Source organism: Saimiri boliviensis, chromosome 21 (genome assembly GCF_048565385.1).
Source record: "Saimiri boliviensis isolate mSaiBol1 chromosome 21, mSaiBol1.pri, whole genome shotgun sequence".
In the NCBI taxonomy this organism is placed as follows: domain Eukaryota; kingdom Metazoa; phylum Chordata; class Mammalia; order Primates; family Cebidae; genus Saimiri; species Saimiri boliviensis.
In genome coordinates, this window is record NC_133469.1 from 25,503,901 (window position 1) to 25,519,422 (window position 15,522).

A 15,522-nucleotide genomic window follows, 5' to 3' on the forward strand; every position below is an offset into this window, starting at 1 on the left:
TTCCACCATCTGTTCTGAGTTGCTAGAAGCATAAAACAAGGGGCTGCAGAAGGTGGCTCCTAGTGCTGAAGTCAGGGGAACGTGGTGCCCAGGCCTCCCTTATAATAGATTCACATTGTTGCCCTTTTTAGTCTCTTGCTGGGCAAGTTCAAGAGCTGGCGACTGCCCTGGCGCAAAGATGCTGGGATGATGAACTGGGCCTCCCAGACTCCCCAGGGAAGAGGATTCAGAGCTGCCCGCACTTCCACCTGGAGATAGCAGCTGATGGGTGTCTCTCTTGCCTCAGCCTTGGTGGGCAGCTCTTCTCGGTACCCGGGGGACCCCCACCCTCGCCCCAGCCCTCCAAAGCTGTCCCCAGGGCCCGCACAGGAGCACTCACGGATAAGCCGAAGAGCTGGTTGAAGGAAGGGAGGGACACATGCCGGTCTTCCATCTTGCGGCGAGTGTTCCGGATGGCATGAATGGAGACCAGCCACTGCCGCTGTGAGGCCCGGGCAGCGAGTGGCACCTGATTCTGCCACTGGCTGGCGACTTTCCAAAGCTGGTTAAAGAAAGTCCGTGCCAGGCCTTGGGCATCCAGCACTGATGGGTATAATAGAGGGATTGTCAGGGAAGTGCCAACCAAGCCAGCTGAAGCCTTGCTGGCTCCCTGACAGCTCCCACAAGGGCCTGCACAGCCCCTATCACCTCCCAGGGCATTCTGAGCACATCAACTCAATAAAGTGCACATGGCAGCCTGTGACCAGAATTAGAAATGTCTAGTTTGGCACCTTGGCCCTTGAAGTCTTCCATCCCACCATGGAGCGACTACTCATGGGAACCCACCCTAAAGAAATTGTCAGAAACACTAAAACAATTTAAAGACAAAGTACAGAATCACTTGTAATTGCCCATTAATTAGAAATGCTATATATCCAGTGACAAAGGAATGATATTTAACTTTTGATCTAGTCTCTTGATGAAGAATTAAGCTGCTATTGGCCGGGCGCGGTGGCTCAAGCCTGTAATCCCAGCACTTTGGGAGGCCGAGGCGGGTGGATCACGAGGTCGAGAGATAGAGACCATCCTGGTCAACGCGGTGAAACCCTGTCTCTACTAAAAATACAAAAAATTAGCTGGGCATGGTGGCGCGTGCCTGTAGTCCCAGCTACTCAGGAGGCTGAGGCAGGAGAATTGCTTGAACCCAGGAGGCAGAGGTTGCGGTGAGCCGAGATCGCGCCATTGCACTCCAGCCTGGGTAACAAGAGCGACACTCTGTCTCAAAAAAAAAAAGAATTAAGCTGCTATTAAATACGATTTTCACAACAAAACATGCTACTCCCATATGACCCCACCATGGTACTGCTGCAGACTCATCCCAGAACGATGAAGGCTGTTCATATAAGAGCTTGAAAAACTAAGAAAAACTAAGGTGAGGTGTGGTGACTCACATCTGTAATCCCAGCACTTTGGGAGGCTAAGGCGGGCATATCACCTGAGGTCGGGAGTTGGAGACCAGCCTGACCAACATGGAGAAACCCTGTCTCTACTAAAAATACAAAATTAGCCAGGTGTGGTGGTGCGTGCCTGTAATCCAGCTACTTGGGAAGCTGAGGCAGGAGAATCGCTTGAACCCGGGAGGCAGAGGAGGTTGTGGTGAGCCAAGATTATGACATTGCACTCCAGCCTGGGTGACAAGAGCTAAATTCCATCTCAAAAGAAAAAAAAAAAAAAAAAAGTGAAAAAGGAAAGAAAAACTATCCCAAGCACTTTAGGAGGCCGAGGTGGGCGGATCATGAGGTCAAGAGCTCGAAACCATCCTGGCCAACATGGTGAAACTCCCTCTATACTAAAAAATACAGTAATTAGCTGGGCGTGATGGCATGTGCCACTTGGTGGCACCTACTGGGGAAGCAGAGGCAGGAGAATTGCTTGAACCCGGGAAGTGGAGGTTGCAGTGAGCCGAGATCCCGCCACTGCACTCCAGCCTTGGCAACAGAGCGAGACTCTGTCACAAAAATAAACAAAACAAAACAAAAATAACAACAACAACAAAAAAGAGAAAGATTAGCTGGGTGTTGTGGTATGATATGTAGCCCCAGCTATTCAGGAGGCCGGGGCAGGAGGTCAAGGTTACAGTGAGCTCCGATTATACCTACTGCACTCCAATCTGAATGACAGAGGGAGACCTGGTCTCTTAAAATAGAAAACTAAAAATGGATTTTTATAGAGTTTACAAGCACATAAATTGCTTATGTCATGACATTAAGTGAAAAAAGGAGGAAAATTACATATGCAGTTTAACCACAAGTCCATGAAAAACCACCGAAGCCAGAAAAAAAAAGGCAGGAACAGCACACAAACAAGGTGTCAGAGGGGAACTGCAGGTGGCAGTTCCATGGGCAGCTTTTCTGGAAATACACTTTCTTAATACTTTCCCAATTTTCCATTACAAGTTTAGTTTTGTGTGGCGGTGGCTTTAAAGGATGTCCACAAATTCTCTGACTTCCTCTTTTGCAAGGTGGAGCTCACTTCCTGCTGCTGAGTGTGGGACTCGACTGCTTCTGATGAAGAGAATGGCAGTGACCATGCGTACTTCAGATGCTATAAACTCAGAGGATCTGTGCCTCCTGCCTATGTGTAGAGCCCTCTTCCTCCTTCCCTCTTACCGCTCGGTCTGAGCTGTGATGATGCTCAAGCAGCGAGGCCTCCTGCCAATCGCCGTGTGTCAGAACCACTTTGGAAGCAGACCCTCCAGCCCAGCTGGCATCCATGTGATCACAACCCGTTGAGAACCAGCTAAGCTGCTCCCACATTTCGGACCCACAGAAACTGGGAGAATAAACGTCTGTTGTTTTAAGCCACAACATTTGTGGCTATTTGTTACATAGCAACAAATAATACAAGCTACAATACTCATTTGAAAAGGAAAAACAACCAAATTCTACCTAAGCCTGGCTTCTCAAGAAAAGATCAACCAGTACCAGTCCCAAAGGAGACCATGGAGGCTCTGCCTTCAGAGACTCACATCACTTCAATGCACAAACCCTCCTGGAACTCCTCCCAGCTCAGGTGCATGTGCCAAGCACCGTGAGTCAGGGCCAGTCACCTGAGGGCAGGAGTTCAAGGCCAAGCAACTGAAAACGGCAGAAGCTGAGTGTCACAGGCCATACCCAAAGGACATGGGGAACTGAGAGAAGGAAAGAGTTCCTGCCCAAAGGAGGAGGCTATGGAAGAAAAGGAGAAGGGCTGAGGCCAGAGGGGGCCACTGAAGAAGAAACATCAACACAAGGGCTGTGCACACCAGAGGTCACAGAAAGGTCCTTGGGAATCCACGCATCAAGGCAGGGGTAGTGGCATCCAGAGCGAGCTGCTGCTGCTGCCACGGCCAAGACAGGGGCCCATTCAAGCATTTGGCAAGAACTGGGGACTGGCAAGGCTGTGGGTGCAGGGGGGGCCTAACAACTCTTTTGGGCAGTCCCAGCTTGGGGAAGGTGGCTCCACACAAGTTTGGCCAGTGGATCCCCTGCAAACCAGGAAATCCCCCCTTGTCCAGCCAGTACTTGAAGTGCTGCCTCCTTTTCCTCTCCCTGAGAGCAGCTGTGCCCAGAAAACTGCCCCTAAATGCCATGAGCTCCTCCTCACTCCCTTTGGAAACTGTGGGCTCCTGGTGCCTACCAGGCCTGAGCTTGGGGGGAGACTCGGCTGCTGCTGTGGCTCATGGTCTCGCCCCTGGTGCTGCTGCTATTTCCATCGGCTCGCTTAGCCTAGACTCTGCTCAGGCAAAGGCCATGGCTAAGGCAGTGCTGCCTGGCCCACAGACTCCCCATGCTAAGGGCTGCAGCCCCACGACCTCAGGAATCGCTTCTGGATTCTGCTCTGATCATAGTCATCCCAGGGTCCGGCCTGGGACATGCCCTAAAGGCCCTCAGCCCTGAGTCACCACACTGTGCAGATCTACCCTGATTCCGGTCTCTGCAGGGCAGGCTCCTACACAAGACAAGATGCTCCAGGGACAAGCCAAGGTGTGTGCAAGGGTCAGGTGCCTGAGAAATAGTTGTCTTGCTCACCTTGGGGCAGGGGCAGTTACAAGGGGTTTACAGTCTAGTTGCAGAGATGAAAACTACACTCAAATTATTAGTGTATGGTATGCACTGCTCAGGGACCCAAATATGTGACAGGAGGCTGCAAACAGGAGGGCTGGCTGGCAGCCACACAGAGGTTTTAGCCACTTGCTTTCCTTCACTGGCGATTCTTATAATACAATCCCCACCTCGATGCAATTTTTTAAGAATGGCTCAAAGTCCAAAGACTTTACTACATTCTACTGCCGTGACAGGGTGGGCATGATCAAGGCCGCTAGGCAGGTCTGTGCACGTTGCGTGAGGCGCTCTGACAGACAGGGAAGCTCCCAGGACTGTAGGAGCCCTGGGCGTGGGACTGGACTGGTGCTGGTACAGCAGCACTCCTTAACACTGGCAGGTGGCGCTGTCTCCCTCGTGGACCCACAGAGACCCTACGGCAAGGCCAGGCGGGGCCGGGCGGGGCCCGGCAGCAGCGGCGTCACCCCCTTCGTGGGGCCGCAGAGCTGAGGAGCAGCAGCTGCCACTGGCCGGAAGCCTGCTGCCTCTGCCGAGAACAATGGCCGCCTGTCACTGTGGACAGCTGTCTCCCAGGCGAAAGCGAGGCTGCGCTCCCAGGCAATGCGGGCAGGGAGCCAGGGCAGAGGGCAGGGACCAAAGCGAGGAGGAGAGCGCGGGCACCGACTGATGCTGGCGGCTTCGGGTATTCGCCTTCTCTCTCTTCCCCCACCTTGTTCCTTGCTTTTCTTTCGATGCATGCATGCACTAGTAATGCCGAATTTAGAACAACAGGAAAAGGAAAGGAAATGGCAAAGGAAGAAGGGAAAGGAAATGGTAGACAGGAAACGGCAAGGAAGGAAATCCGCTGCGACTCTGCTGCCTGCTGGCCTGTGGAGGGACAAGTTTTCAGCTGGGTGGGGCGTTGCTACCCCCTTGTGGCACCCCTGCTGCAGCCTGCAACTCTCACTCCCCATATTTCTGTTCCAACATCAACCAACACTTTGGTGAAATATAATAAAATGCCATTACTAGGAGAGTGAAAGAAAGTCACATAAAATCTCTGCTTTTTAATTAGATCCTCTGTCAAATGGCTCTGCGTCCTCTCCATTTCTGCGTCACATCGTGCTGATGTCTGACAGACAAACGTCCACCAATGCCTGACCATGGGGCTCACAGACACCATAGAGCGTCTCCACTTGATAGAATCCTGACTTTGGCTGCTGAGGTAGGGGGCCTCAGTGTTGAGGGGACCACTGCTGCCTGAGACCCGCTGGCATGCCACCTGGCTGACCCTGACTTCACCTGCCTGGGCACATGTTAGCTGAGGTACAACACAGAGTGCACCTGAACCTGGCTGCATGACTGTGAGATTGCCTGTGAGAACCTCTGTGAAATGAGACAAGCATCATTCATTTCCTGGCCTGTTCCGGAACTTCAGAGAGACCGGGATACAGGAGGGTGTCTGTGCCACCCACCCCTGCCTCATGGGCTGACTGGGAACTGCATGACCTGAAGAGGGGTGTGACTGCCACCCTCCACCTCGTTGGTGTCCCAAGCCGCGTCTGCTTGATTCTGCTGCTGTTGTGAGCAAGGGCCCCAGCACCCTTAGGGACCCCAATCAATGGGGCTTCCCACAATGTCCTCCTCACCCTTTGTTGCCTGCTAAGCAGCCCTGGGGCTACCTCAGAAGAAAGAGAACTTACAGGTCACAGGGGCCTTCTCCTCCTCATCGTCATCCTCCTCCTCCTCTTCTTCCTCTTCCCTGGGCAACTTCCTGAATTCGGAAAGGTCCGTCTGTAGTAGCTGGGAAACTGCTTCGTGGGCCAGAGCTGCAGCAAGTGGTGGTGGGGCCTTCCTAGGGATGAGGAGGGGAAAGTGAGGGGCAGCTCCCAGCAGGAGACCACATCTAGCACCCCTTCCCCAACCATCAGCCCATATGCTGAGGAGTCACAGTGAGCAGGGTGGCCCCTGTCCTCGGGGAGCTGGGACAGGAAGGTCATACAACGGCAGAGGCGCAACCATCTGCTGAGGCACTGGACCAAACGTGGGGCTGGAGTTGGCATGGAGGGGACTGTTGATGGGTAAGCAAACTGCCTGACATCCATGCGGATGATGGCTCCTGGCCACAGGAGGGCAGAGGAATCACCCATGCCACTGGGGCCCCTGGGGGATGAGGAGTGTTCTGGGTTGAATTGTGTCCCCCCAGAATTCATACCCTCAGGCCCTAACCCCCAGTACCTCACAATGGAGCTAATTTGGAAACAGGGTCATTACAGATAGAATTAGTTAAGATGAGGTCATGCTGGAGCAGGCTGGGCCCCTATACCAATGACTGACATCTCTATAAATGGGGTGAATTTGGACAGACACACACACAGGGAGAACGCCATGGAACATGAGGCAGAGACCCAGGGGATGAGACTACAAGCCAGGGAGTGCCAAGGGTTTCTCACATAGCACCAAAATGGCCAGTTGTGTCAACATCCTGATCTCAGACGACAGCCTCCAGCATGAGGCACGCTTCTGTTGTTTAAGCTGCTGGGTCTGTGGTTATCTGTATAGCAACTCCAGGCAACTGATCCTGGGGTGTGGGACCCGTGGGCACACTTGGCAGAGGCTGTGCGTGGTCCACGAGGTCCCTAGGCAGATGGGGCCATCGGGGCCACTGGGGTGAGGGGCTGTGGGAACAGGGCAGGCCAAGCTTTATGGTAACAGGGAAGCACTGCCATTGGTTTGTGTTTTATTTATTTATTTTTAGAGACAGGGTCTTGCTCTGTCTCCCAGACTGAAGTACAGCTGTGCAGTCATGGTTCACTGCAGCCTCAAACCCCTGGGCTCAAGAGATCCTCCCACCTCAGACTCCAGAGGAGTTAGGGCTACAGGCATGGATCACCATGTCTAGCTAATCTGTAAAATTTTTGCACACATGGGGTTTCACTGTGTTGTCCAGGCTGGTCTTGAACTCCTGCCCTCAAGTGATCCTCCCATCTCAGCCTCCCAAAGCCCTGGGATAATGGCATGAGCCGCCTGGCCAACTTTGGTTTGTTCTAAAGAGGGACAATGGCATTACCAAATGGGGCTTTTAGGCCTCTCTGACCCTGGTGTGGAGGGTGGGCTGGTGGAGAGTAATGACTGTCCAGAGGAGAGAGTCCAAGACCTGGGATGGGCAGGGCCGTGGTGGTGAACAGGAGGGGAGAGAGCTGGGAAGTATAGAGGGAGGGGCAAGGACAGTGTTGAAGTTTCTGTTCTGAGCAACTAGGAGGCTTGTGGTAGAGTTAATTACCCCAGTGGGGACGGAGCAGGGCCAGGCAGGGGATGGGCAGTGGGCTCCGTTTCCATGGAGACTCTTAGGTTCCATGGAGGTCAGTCAAGAGGCTCAAGGGCCTGCAAGAACACAGTCTGGAAAGGAGATGGAGCTGTGGAATGAATGAGGATGGGGGGCTGGTCCCACAGGGTCAGAGCATGGCTAACAATGTGGGGATGACCCAAGGGTGGCCTTCTGGGGGCCACGAAGAAACGGTTCTAAGATGTGAGACTGGGTCACTGCTTTCAACGTCACAGAACAGAGCTGAGGAGTCACGGAGGTGTAGGTGGGTGGAAAAGGGAGGTCACAGCAGGCTGAAAGCAAACCGACGGGAGGAAATGTTAACCCTGAGTTAGCATCTTTTAGCAGGTAGGCAGTGCAGAAGAGAGACACGGAGCAGATCAAGGGAAGAAATTTAGGGGTAGGGACACTGAAGCCAGCTGTGGCTGAGGAGGGCAGTGGGGAGAAGTGTCTGAACGGAGCCATCCCTGAGTCTTCTGGGCAGAAGCGATGGATCCCTCAGTGGCCCTATGACCTCTATCATGCATTTTGACTTCTGGAATCTGCCTACCCTACCCAGTGGGGGCCCCGGGAGCTGGGTGACACACATTCACCCCTGTGTGCCTATCCCTGAGAGTGGGGGCCAGGGGGTCATCCCTCGGGTGGCAAGGTGATTCAGCACTGTGCTGACACTCCCAGCTTTAACTGGAAGGTGAGGACCTTCCAATAGCATGGGCTGACAGACAGGTCTTGTTCCATGGGGGCTGGGCTCCCGAGCTACTGATGGTCTGAGGAATCTACTGGGATGGATTCCTGAGTTTTTAAAATGAAAGGGTGACTCACAGAAGCCTCTGGAACTGTCTTTGAAAAACAACCAGCCAAGACATGAGAAATGAGTTCCTCTGCCATTTGGGGGTTTCCTGCCAACTGCTGGGTTTTCCTCTTGCGCAGTGGGAGGAGGGACGCCTGTTCCCCTTGGTCCCGGCAAGGTCAGGCTTCAGCTTCCTGCCCACCCACTGCTGCTGCTGGGGGCAGGGAAGCAACTTCCGGCTGTGGGGACCTAGACAATGCCTGGCTAAGGCCACCAGCATCCCCTTCCTGGACACAGTTCCCGCCTCATCCCAGGGTTCTGACTGGGACACGCCCTGGAGGTCCTCAGCCCCGAGTTACTGCACTGTGCAGATCCACCCTGATTCTGCAGGGCAGGCTCCTACACAAGGCAAGATGATGCTCCAGGGACAAGCCAAAGTGTGTGCAAGGCCCAGGTGCCTGAGAAACACTTGTCTCACCAACCTTGGGGTAGGGGCAGTTACAAGGGGTTTACAGTCTAGTGGCAGAGATGAAAACTACACTTGAATCATTAGCCTGTAGTATGCACTGCTCAGGGACCCAAATATGTGACAGGAGGCTGCAAACAAGAGGGGAGACAAGAGGTAAATAGCCCCTGAGGACTGGGTGTTCTGACTTCTGGACGGCCTCCAGAAGCATGTGAAAGAGCCCAGGGACCGAGATGCTCAAAGCCCTTCATGCCCAAGAGCCTATCCTCAGGCTGGGGGACGGGAAGCAGAGCTCAGAGGTGGAATTGTGACTGTGTATCAGCACATGTGAGTGTATGTGAGTGTGTGTGTGTGTGTGTGTGTGTGGACAGTCGGACTCAGTGTAGACAACAGGTGAGGCTCAGACCCCAAGTGTTGACTACACCTGTGGACATCCACACCTGCGTGTGAAAGAAGATGCTAGAAAAGAACAGAAATGACTTAAAAGATAAATCCAGTAAGACACCAGGAAAATATAAGACCTTCAAATACTCCACTTTACCATGTAGGGTAGGTTTCTAGGGGCTGAGGAGGCTCGGGAGCTCTGTGTCCCTCCTGCTTGCACCCATCACTAGGCAGCTCACAGAGCGGCCGCTCAACAAGTCTTGCTGCTCCCTCATTAAACCCAAAACCCACTGCCTCCCCTGGACCCCTGGCACTGACCCCAACTTCAGCTTGGGGCCCTGCTGGGCAGGTCACCTGTGCTGCCTATTCACTCGTCAGCCATCCAGGCCCTCCCACCTTGGACCCTTCCCCGAGGCCCTGTTCTGTGCCCTTCTCCCCCTGTCCAGGAACTGAAGGCTGATGTCATCACCCCGTTGCTATGGCCCATCCGTCTTCTGTACCTGTGCCGCACGCAGCTCCAGCAAACGCCTGGGCTCTGTTGTTCCCCGGGATGGCTTCTCCACCCGATTCCCAGATTGGAGCTGGAACCGCTTGGCTCTGCCTGCTCACCTCACGCTTGGGCCAAGGTGGACCAACTTTTCTGTCCCAGGCCTGGGTTTTCATATCAGGGCAGTGATGGCCCCCCCGCCATCTCTGCGAAGGCCCAGTGGCTGTAGAACTCCCTGGTCTGGACTCCCCTGCTCCCTGCCAAGCGCCACCTGCTCCTCTAGAGAAGGCGGAATGTGGGGCCTCCCCTTACTTCCCGTCCTGCTGGGCCCACTGTGCTCCACCACTAGGGGCTGATTCACTTTGTGCCACATCTCTAAACTATTTCCCCAGAACAAGCCAATTGCAGCCTTTGCATATGCCACAACCCCATGGAATATGGTCACCAGGTGTTTCCTCCTGAGATCTGGGTGGCTGTGGGGGATGCTGGGTGGCATGGCACTTGCATGTGGCTGACACTCAGCAACGTTTGTGCCCATACCGCACAGGGAGAGCGCAAGTCATTGACTCTGCTGGGGCCTGGGGTCAAGGAAATTAGGCCCTTGATGGGTGTCAGGAACAGTGTTGCTTTGCTGCAAGGGGCAAAGAAGTGCATGCTTGGAGGATACTGAGGCAGCTGCCAAGTTCGGAGGCTCTGTCAGAGGGAGCTATGGCTGAGGGCCTGTCACAGCTTCAGGGGATATTTCAGGTGATTTGGGTGATGCTTGGACTGGGAACCATGGGCACATCCCCTCAGAGAGGGACTAGGTTCACAGAAACAGCACATGGCCCACCAGCTTGTTTGCCTCTATGAGCAGCCCCTGTGCCAGACAGAGAGCCTGACTCTAAGACCCTGTCTGAGCAGAGAGGGTTAGAGAAGAGACCTTGTCCTTCACCATCTCTCATGGGACAAATACTTGCAGAATGAATGAATAAATGAAGAAGGGGAGGGCATGGCAAGGAAGGGACCTCTGAGGTCAGCCTCGGAAACGGTTACACCATCTGCTGGTGGATACACTACTCTCTATCTTCCCCAAAATCTGCTAGCTGGTTGTGCCACTTCTCTGTGCCTCAGCTTCCTCACCCGTGGAATGGGGACAGTGCCAGCTACCTCTTAGATCGTGGTGGCCAGGGTGCTACATGGCCCTGCCACTCTTTTGACTATAAGGCCTCACGTCAGCCTCTTAATCTACCAACCTCTGCATCTTTGGCCATCACACGGATCAGAAACAGGACTTACTGCTTATCACCTCTTATGCATTAAATTGTGTTCCCCAAAAAGGTATGTGGAAGTCCTAGCCCCCTGTGGCTCAGAATGTGATCTTATTTGGAGTTAATGTCTCTGCAAATGTCATTAGTTATGTTCATATGAGGTAACAGTGGCTGGGCACAGTGGCTGTAATCCCGGCATTTAGGGAGGCAGAAATGTGAGGATCCATGGAGCCCAGGAATTCAAGACCAGCCTGGGCAACATAGCGACATCCCATTCTCCATGAAAAGAAAAAGAAATAAAGATGAGGTCACACTGTAGGAGGGTGGCCCCTGGTCCAAAATGTCCAGTGTCCTTACAAGAGGAGGAGCCACAGAGACACACAGCAGGCAGGGAGTGGAGGTGTGAAGGCACAGACACACAGGGAGATGCTGCATGCCAGAAGGCCAGCTAGGAGGGATAAATCTGTAAGCCAAGGACCTCCAGGAAGTCAAGGCCAGGCACTAACAGAAAGGCCTGGAGCAGACTCTCCCCTGCAGCCTTTGAGAGAGCATGGCCCAGCTGCCACTTTGATCTTGGACTCTGGCCTCCGGTCCTGTGAAGGAATAAGCTTCTGCTGCTTTAATGAGCGCCCAGTGTGTGGTGCTTTGCCACAACAGCCACAGGAAATCCATACAGTGCTGCCACAGGGATCTGGGGCTGCGGATCCCTGTGTGGGGCTGGATGTGTGGGGGCCTGGCTGGCCCTGGTGCCATGCCCTCACTCCCCATCCCCTTTGGGGGTGCACAGGCCTACCTGCTGCCCAGAAAGCTCATGGCCAGCTCGGCCAGCTCGCCCTCCACCTCCTCCTGGCTGAGCACAGTCCCCGGGGCCTTCCATGGCAGAGGGTCCTCCGGGTTTAGCGGGGCTGGGAAGTCTTGCAGGAGTGTGTCCAGGAAGCCTGGGGTCTCCTCAGCTCCACTGGCCATCTGGCTGCTCTTCTGTGGGGCTCCAGAGGCCATGCCCAGAGCATCCCGGGGCCTGCAGCTGGGCCACGGCAAAAGGGTCCCCAGGCGTCACCCTAGGGAGAAGTGTCACAGTCAGCAGAAATCAGGTAGCCATGGCACCAGCAATGTGAAGTGCAGGTATGCAAGCACTGTGCGGCAGGTGCATGGCCTCATGGTTCAGGGCCACTATTAGGTGGAGGGACAACCCTGGCCACTGTCCTGACATGGGTCCAGGTGGGGACTTGTGGGCCTCTAGAGATATGGCCTCAAGAGATGGTGCCAGGAGCAGCAGCTGGGTGGACATCTTTAAGTGACAGAGAAGGAAGACTGTTCCTGGCAGAGGGTGGCTGGCATAGTCAGAGATGAGCTGCACAGGGATACTGGGGCCAGCCACTGAGGCAGGTGAAGGGGGTTCAACCTGATCATGGGTCCTGGGCAGCCAGAAGGGCTTTGGGGTGAAGGAGTGAAGCTACCAGGTCTGTGATCCTGGATGTGGTAACCAGATGCCAGGAAAGACACCTGCTGGGGCTCCAGCAGTGTTCAGGGGAGGAAAGAAGAGGGTGAACATGCAGGAGGGCTGGCCCAGGGCCGTTAAGACAGGCCAGAGTGGGAGCAGGAAGGGATCCCCAGAGGCTGCTGGGGTCACTCGAGGGGTGGCCAGGAGAGAAGCAGAGGCTTAATTCCAGACAGACAGGAGGTGCTCTGGGGCACCATCAAGCCTATTCAATACTCTCTAATAGGGGGAGGGAACTGTGAACCTAGAATGGCTCAGACCTGCTAAGCCCTGGCTGGAGGAGAGGCACTGGGACGGTTCCAGGCACCGACCCCACTGTGGGGCATGTGGGCTCTTCTTCCCTAAGTCCTTAGGAATGCCCAGAGCTGACCACCCCTGTGAGTTGCCCCTAACATCCCATGAGCCAGGACAAGCTCCCATCTCACAGTTAAGAACCCCAAGGCTTAGAGAGGGGTAGTTCCTCTCCTGAAGTGTCAGGAAGAAAGATGGAGCCGAGGAGGGATCCCAAAGCCTGTGCCTTCACTCCCTCATCTGCTTCCCTCTCACCAGAAAGAGGCACATGGTACCTCAGAGCCTCCTCCCTAGGTGGCTCCAGCTCCTCTTCTTTCCTAACGCCTCAGAACCTCTACAGTCGCCTCCCCTGCCTCGCCTATACCCAAACAGCCCTCGAGCACCCTGCTTCCATGTTCTTTCCATTGCCCTGGGGGATTCACCTCCCAGCACCTGCTCAGTATGGGCCCTTCTCCTTCCCACCCACTTCCCCAAGGGTGCCTGACTCCTCCGATCCTTCCCATAGTGGGGACACCACCTTTGGCTTTGTCACACACGGGCTGGGAAACTTTCTTCAATGAGACTGGATACAGAAAAAAGTAAAAAAGAAGTCCTATACAGTTGCTAACCTGGTGAGAAAAACTGCATTCCTCTATGGTGACAAAAGGACATGAAACTCCAAGAAACACCCCAAGTTCTAGGATGGAGAATTTCGGGAAGTTTCATAGCCCATCACCTTCATGAGGACTTCCAGGTTCTGAGAACTGAATGAAGGCAAGGAGAATCTCCTAGAATCGTGAGTTTTAGAATATCCAGACTCTGCCTACAAACTTTGCTAAGACTGGCTGTGGCAGGGGCCTGCGGTGCAGGATGGAGAGTGGGAAGTAAGAGGTGCAGGGAGCTCACAGCCCACAAAAGGGCCGTCCTTGTCAGGAACTGCTAACTTGGAATAAGCCTTCTGGAAGCCTAAAGATAAAAGATACAAAAGAGAATGGGGTGGAGAGAGGGAAAGGTCTCAGCACCAAGTTATATGTCGAATCAGTGAGGGATTTGGAATGCATGAGGGTGGTAAATTAACAAAACACAAAACCTCTCTCTTCTTTTAGAGGCAGTAATCAAAAAGTAATTTAAGTAGAAATATACAAATGATGCAGAAATAGGGATGCTTGTTACTGAAGGTTCTGGGTTCTGGGGATAGATTAAATTCATTGCCATGGTTCACATTTACTCATAAGTAGGAGTTAATTTAATGCAGCCCAAGTTACAAAAGGCGAACAGGTAAAAAAAATAAAGAACATAAAACAACTGGTGAGACGCTGTGGTTCAGGTCTATCATCTCAGCACTTTGGGAGGATGAGGCAACAGGAGTGTTTGAGGCTGGGCGTTCAAGATCAGCCTGGGAAACACAGTGAAACTGCCTCCCCTTCCATCTCTACCAAAAAAGAAAGAAAAAACCAAAAACATAAATAAGGAAAAATCACTCTGAAAGCAAGAGAGACATTGATATTCGAATCATAAAAGGAAGACTGTGAGCTGGAGAAATGAGCAGAGGCTGTGAGCCCTAGCCCTCATCAACCAGGAGGAGGCCAGGCCTGCCAGCTACACCTCACCAGAGCTGCAAGGCATGCAAAGATGGTGTACATGTTTTGGCAAGCTTGGCTGCTCTCAAGCAGTGAAAGCGGCCAAGGCCCCCTCTTCTGCCTGGCACTACCCTGGCCCCTGGAGCTTCTGGGAAAGGAATGTGAACAATGCAGAGCTGCCCCCAGCAACCACCAGTGCCCGGGGCCTCCGCCCACTTCCTTGCAATTCCAAGTGATCTGGAGGCTCTGCCATCTCACCACAAAATGAGCTCATGTAAATTTATGCTTAGGATTCAAGCGAGAGGGCTTCAAGTGTGTGCTTCTTCCTAGAGCACACAGAGATCCCACTGTCCATCCTGGAGAAACCCCTGCTCACAGTGTAAAGCCCCACTGTCAAGGGCAGGATTCAAGACCCTTCACTTCCATCCCACTTGCTGGTGATGTCTGCCAGATATTTTGGGATGCAGGTGCTTCCTTCTCGCCTCCTGACCTTGGGGTACTCTTTCCTGTGCCTGGAACCCCTCCCCACAATCGGCCAGTTCCCTCAGGGAGGGCGGCCCCTCCTCTCTGCACTGCAGACCCTGATTCACTGTGGCCACCTCCACGCTCTGTGCCTCGTACCCACTGTCTGCACAGGCCTCAATGGTTTCTGTGCCATGCATGCTAAGTGGGGGCTGGGGGGTGGGTGTGATGATGTCTGTGTGCGAAGCTCTGCCTGCTTCTGTAGAGCAAACGGGCTGGCTTACTCTCTGAGCCTGTGCCAACTGCCTGCTCTTGCTAGAAAGGCAAGGTGTCCAGGACCATCCTGCTTGCTAGAAACCAATCACTCTTGTTTCTGCAGCACCAAATTAAGGCAAGGGGTGAGGAGAGAAACCAGGACACAGCTTTCCCTCCCTGGAGCACAGATGGTGAAAGGGCCAGGAATAATTTCCTTCCTTTTCCCAATAAGCTCCTGAATCTGATACATACCATGGCACATCCCACAGGAGGGAGAAATTCCTCACCTATGGGGAACCAGAGGCAGCCCTGGGAGTGCCTGGAGGGGCAGGGGACAGTGCTGTGGCTCTGAGTTCTTTGAGGGATCCACTGTAGGAGATGGTATCAGGAAAGGCCTGGCCAGCGGCAAGCCAAGCCGCAGGGAGGAGGCAGGGCTGGGAGAGTACCACAGGTGGCGGGGCCTGGTGCAGGGCTGTCCTGACCAGGGCACACTAGTGAAAAACTTGGAATGAGAGGGACATGTGCATGAGCCTGTACAAGTCACCAAGAGCCTGGGGTGGGCATGGGAAGGACACTGGGCTCCCGCATCTCACCACCACCTGTCTGGACCAGTCTGGCCAAATGCAACTGGCAGCTGGTTCCTCCTAGATAAGGGTCCCTCTGCACACCAAAGTGTGCTCACCCTCCTAAAACC

The 15,522-nt window shown here is 53.9% G+C and overlaps 1 protein-coding gene across 3 annotated transcripts in view; it reads right to left on the reverse strand.

Annotated features, from left to right (window-relative positions):
• Positions 1-15,522, reverse strand: part of PPM1F (protein phosphatase, Mg2+/Mn2+ dependent 1F) — a 39,525-nt gene that overhangs the window by 14,652 nt on the left and 9,351 nt on the right. For all 3 annotated transcript variants that reach the window (XM_074391012.1, XM_003942635.4, XM_010330460.3), the window contains exons 2-4: positions 11,557-11,821; positions 5,765-5,916; positions 380-582 (exon numbers count right to left, since the gene is read on the reverse strand). In XM_074391012.1, coding sequence (XP_074247113.1) covers positions 380-582; positions 5,765-5,916; positions 11,557-11,762 — 561 coding nt within the window. In that variant the 5' untranslated portion in view covers positions 11,763-11,821. The remainder of the gene's footprint in view (positions 1-379; positions 583-5,764; positions 5,917-11,556; positions 11,822-15,522) is intronic.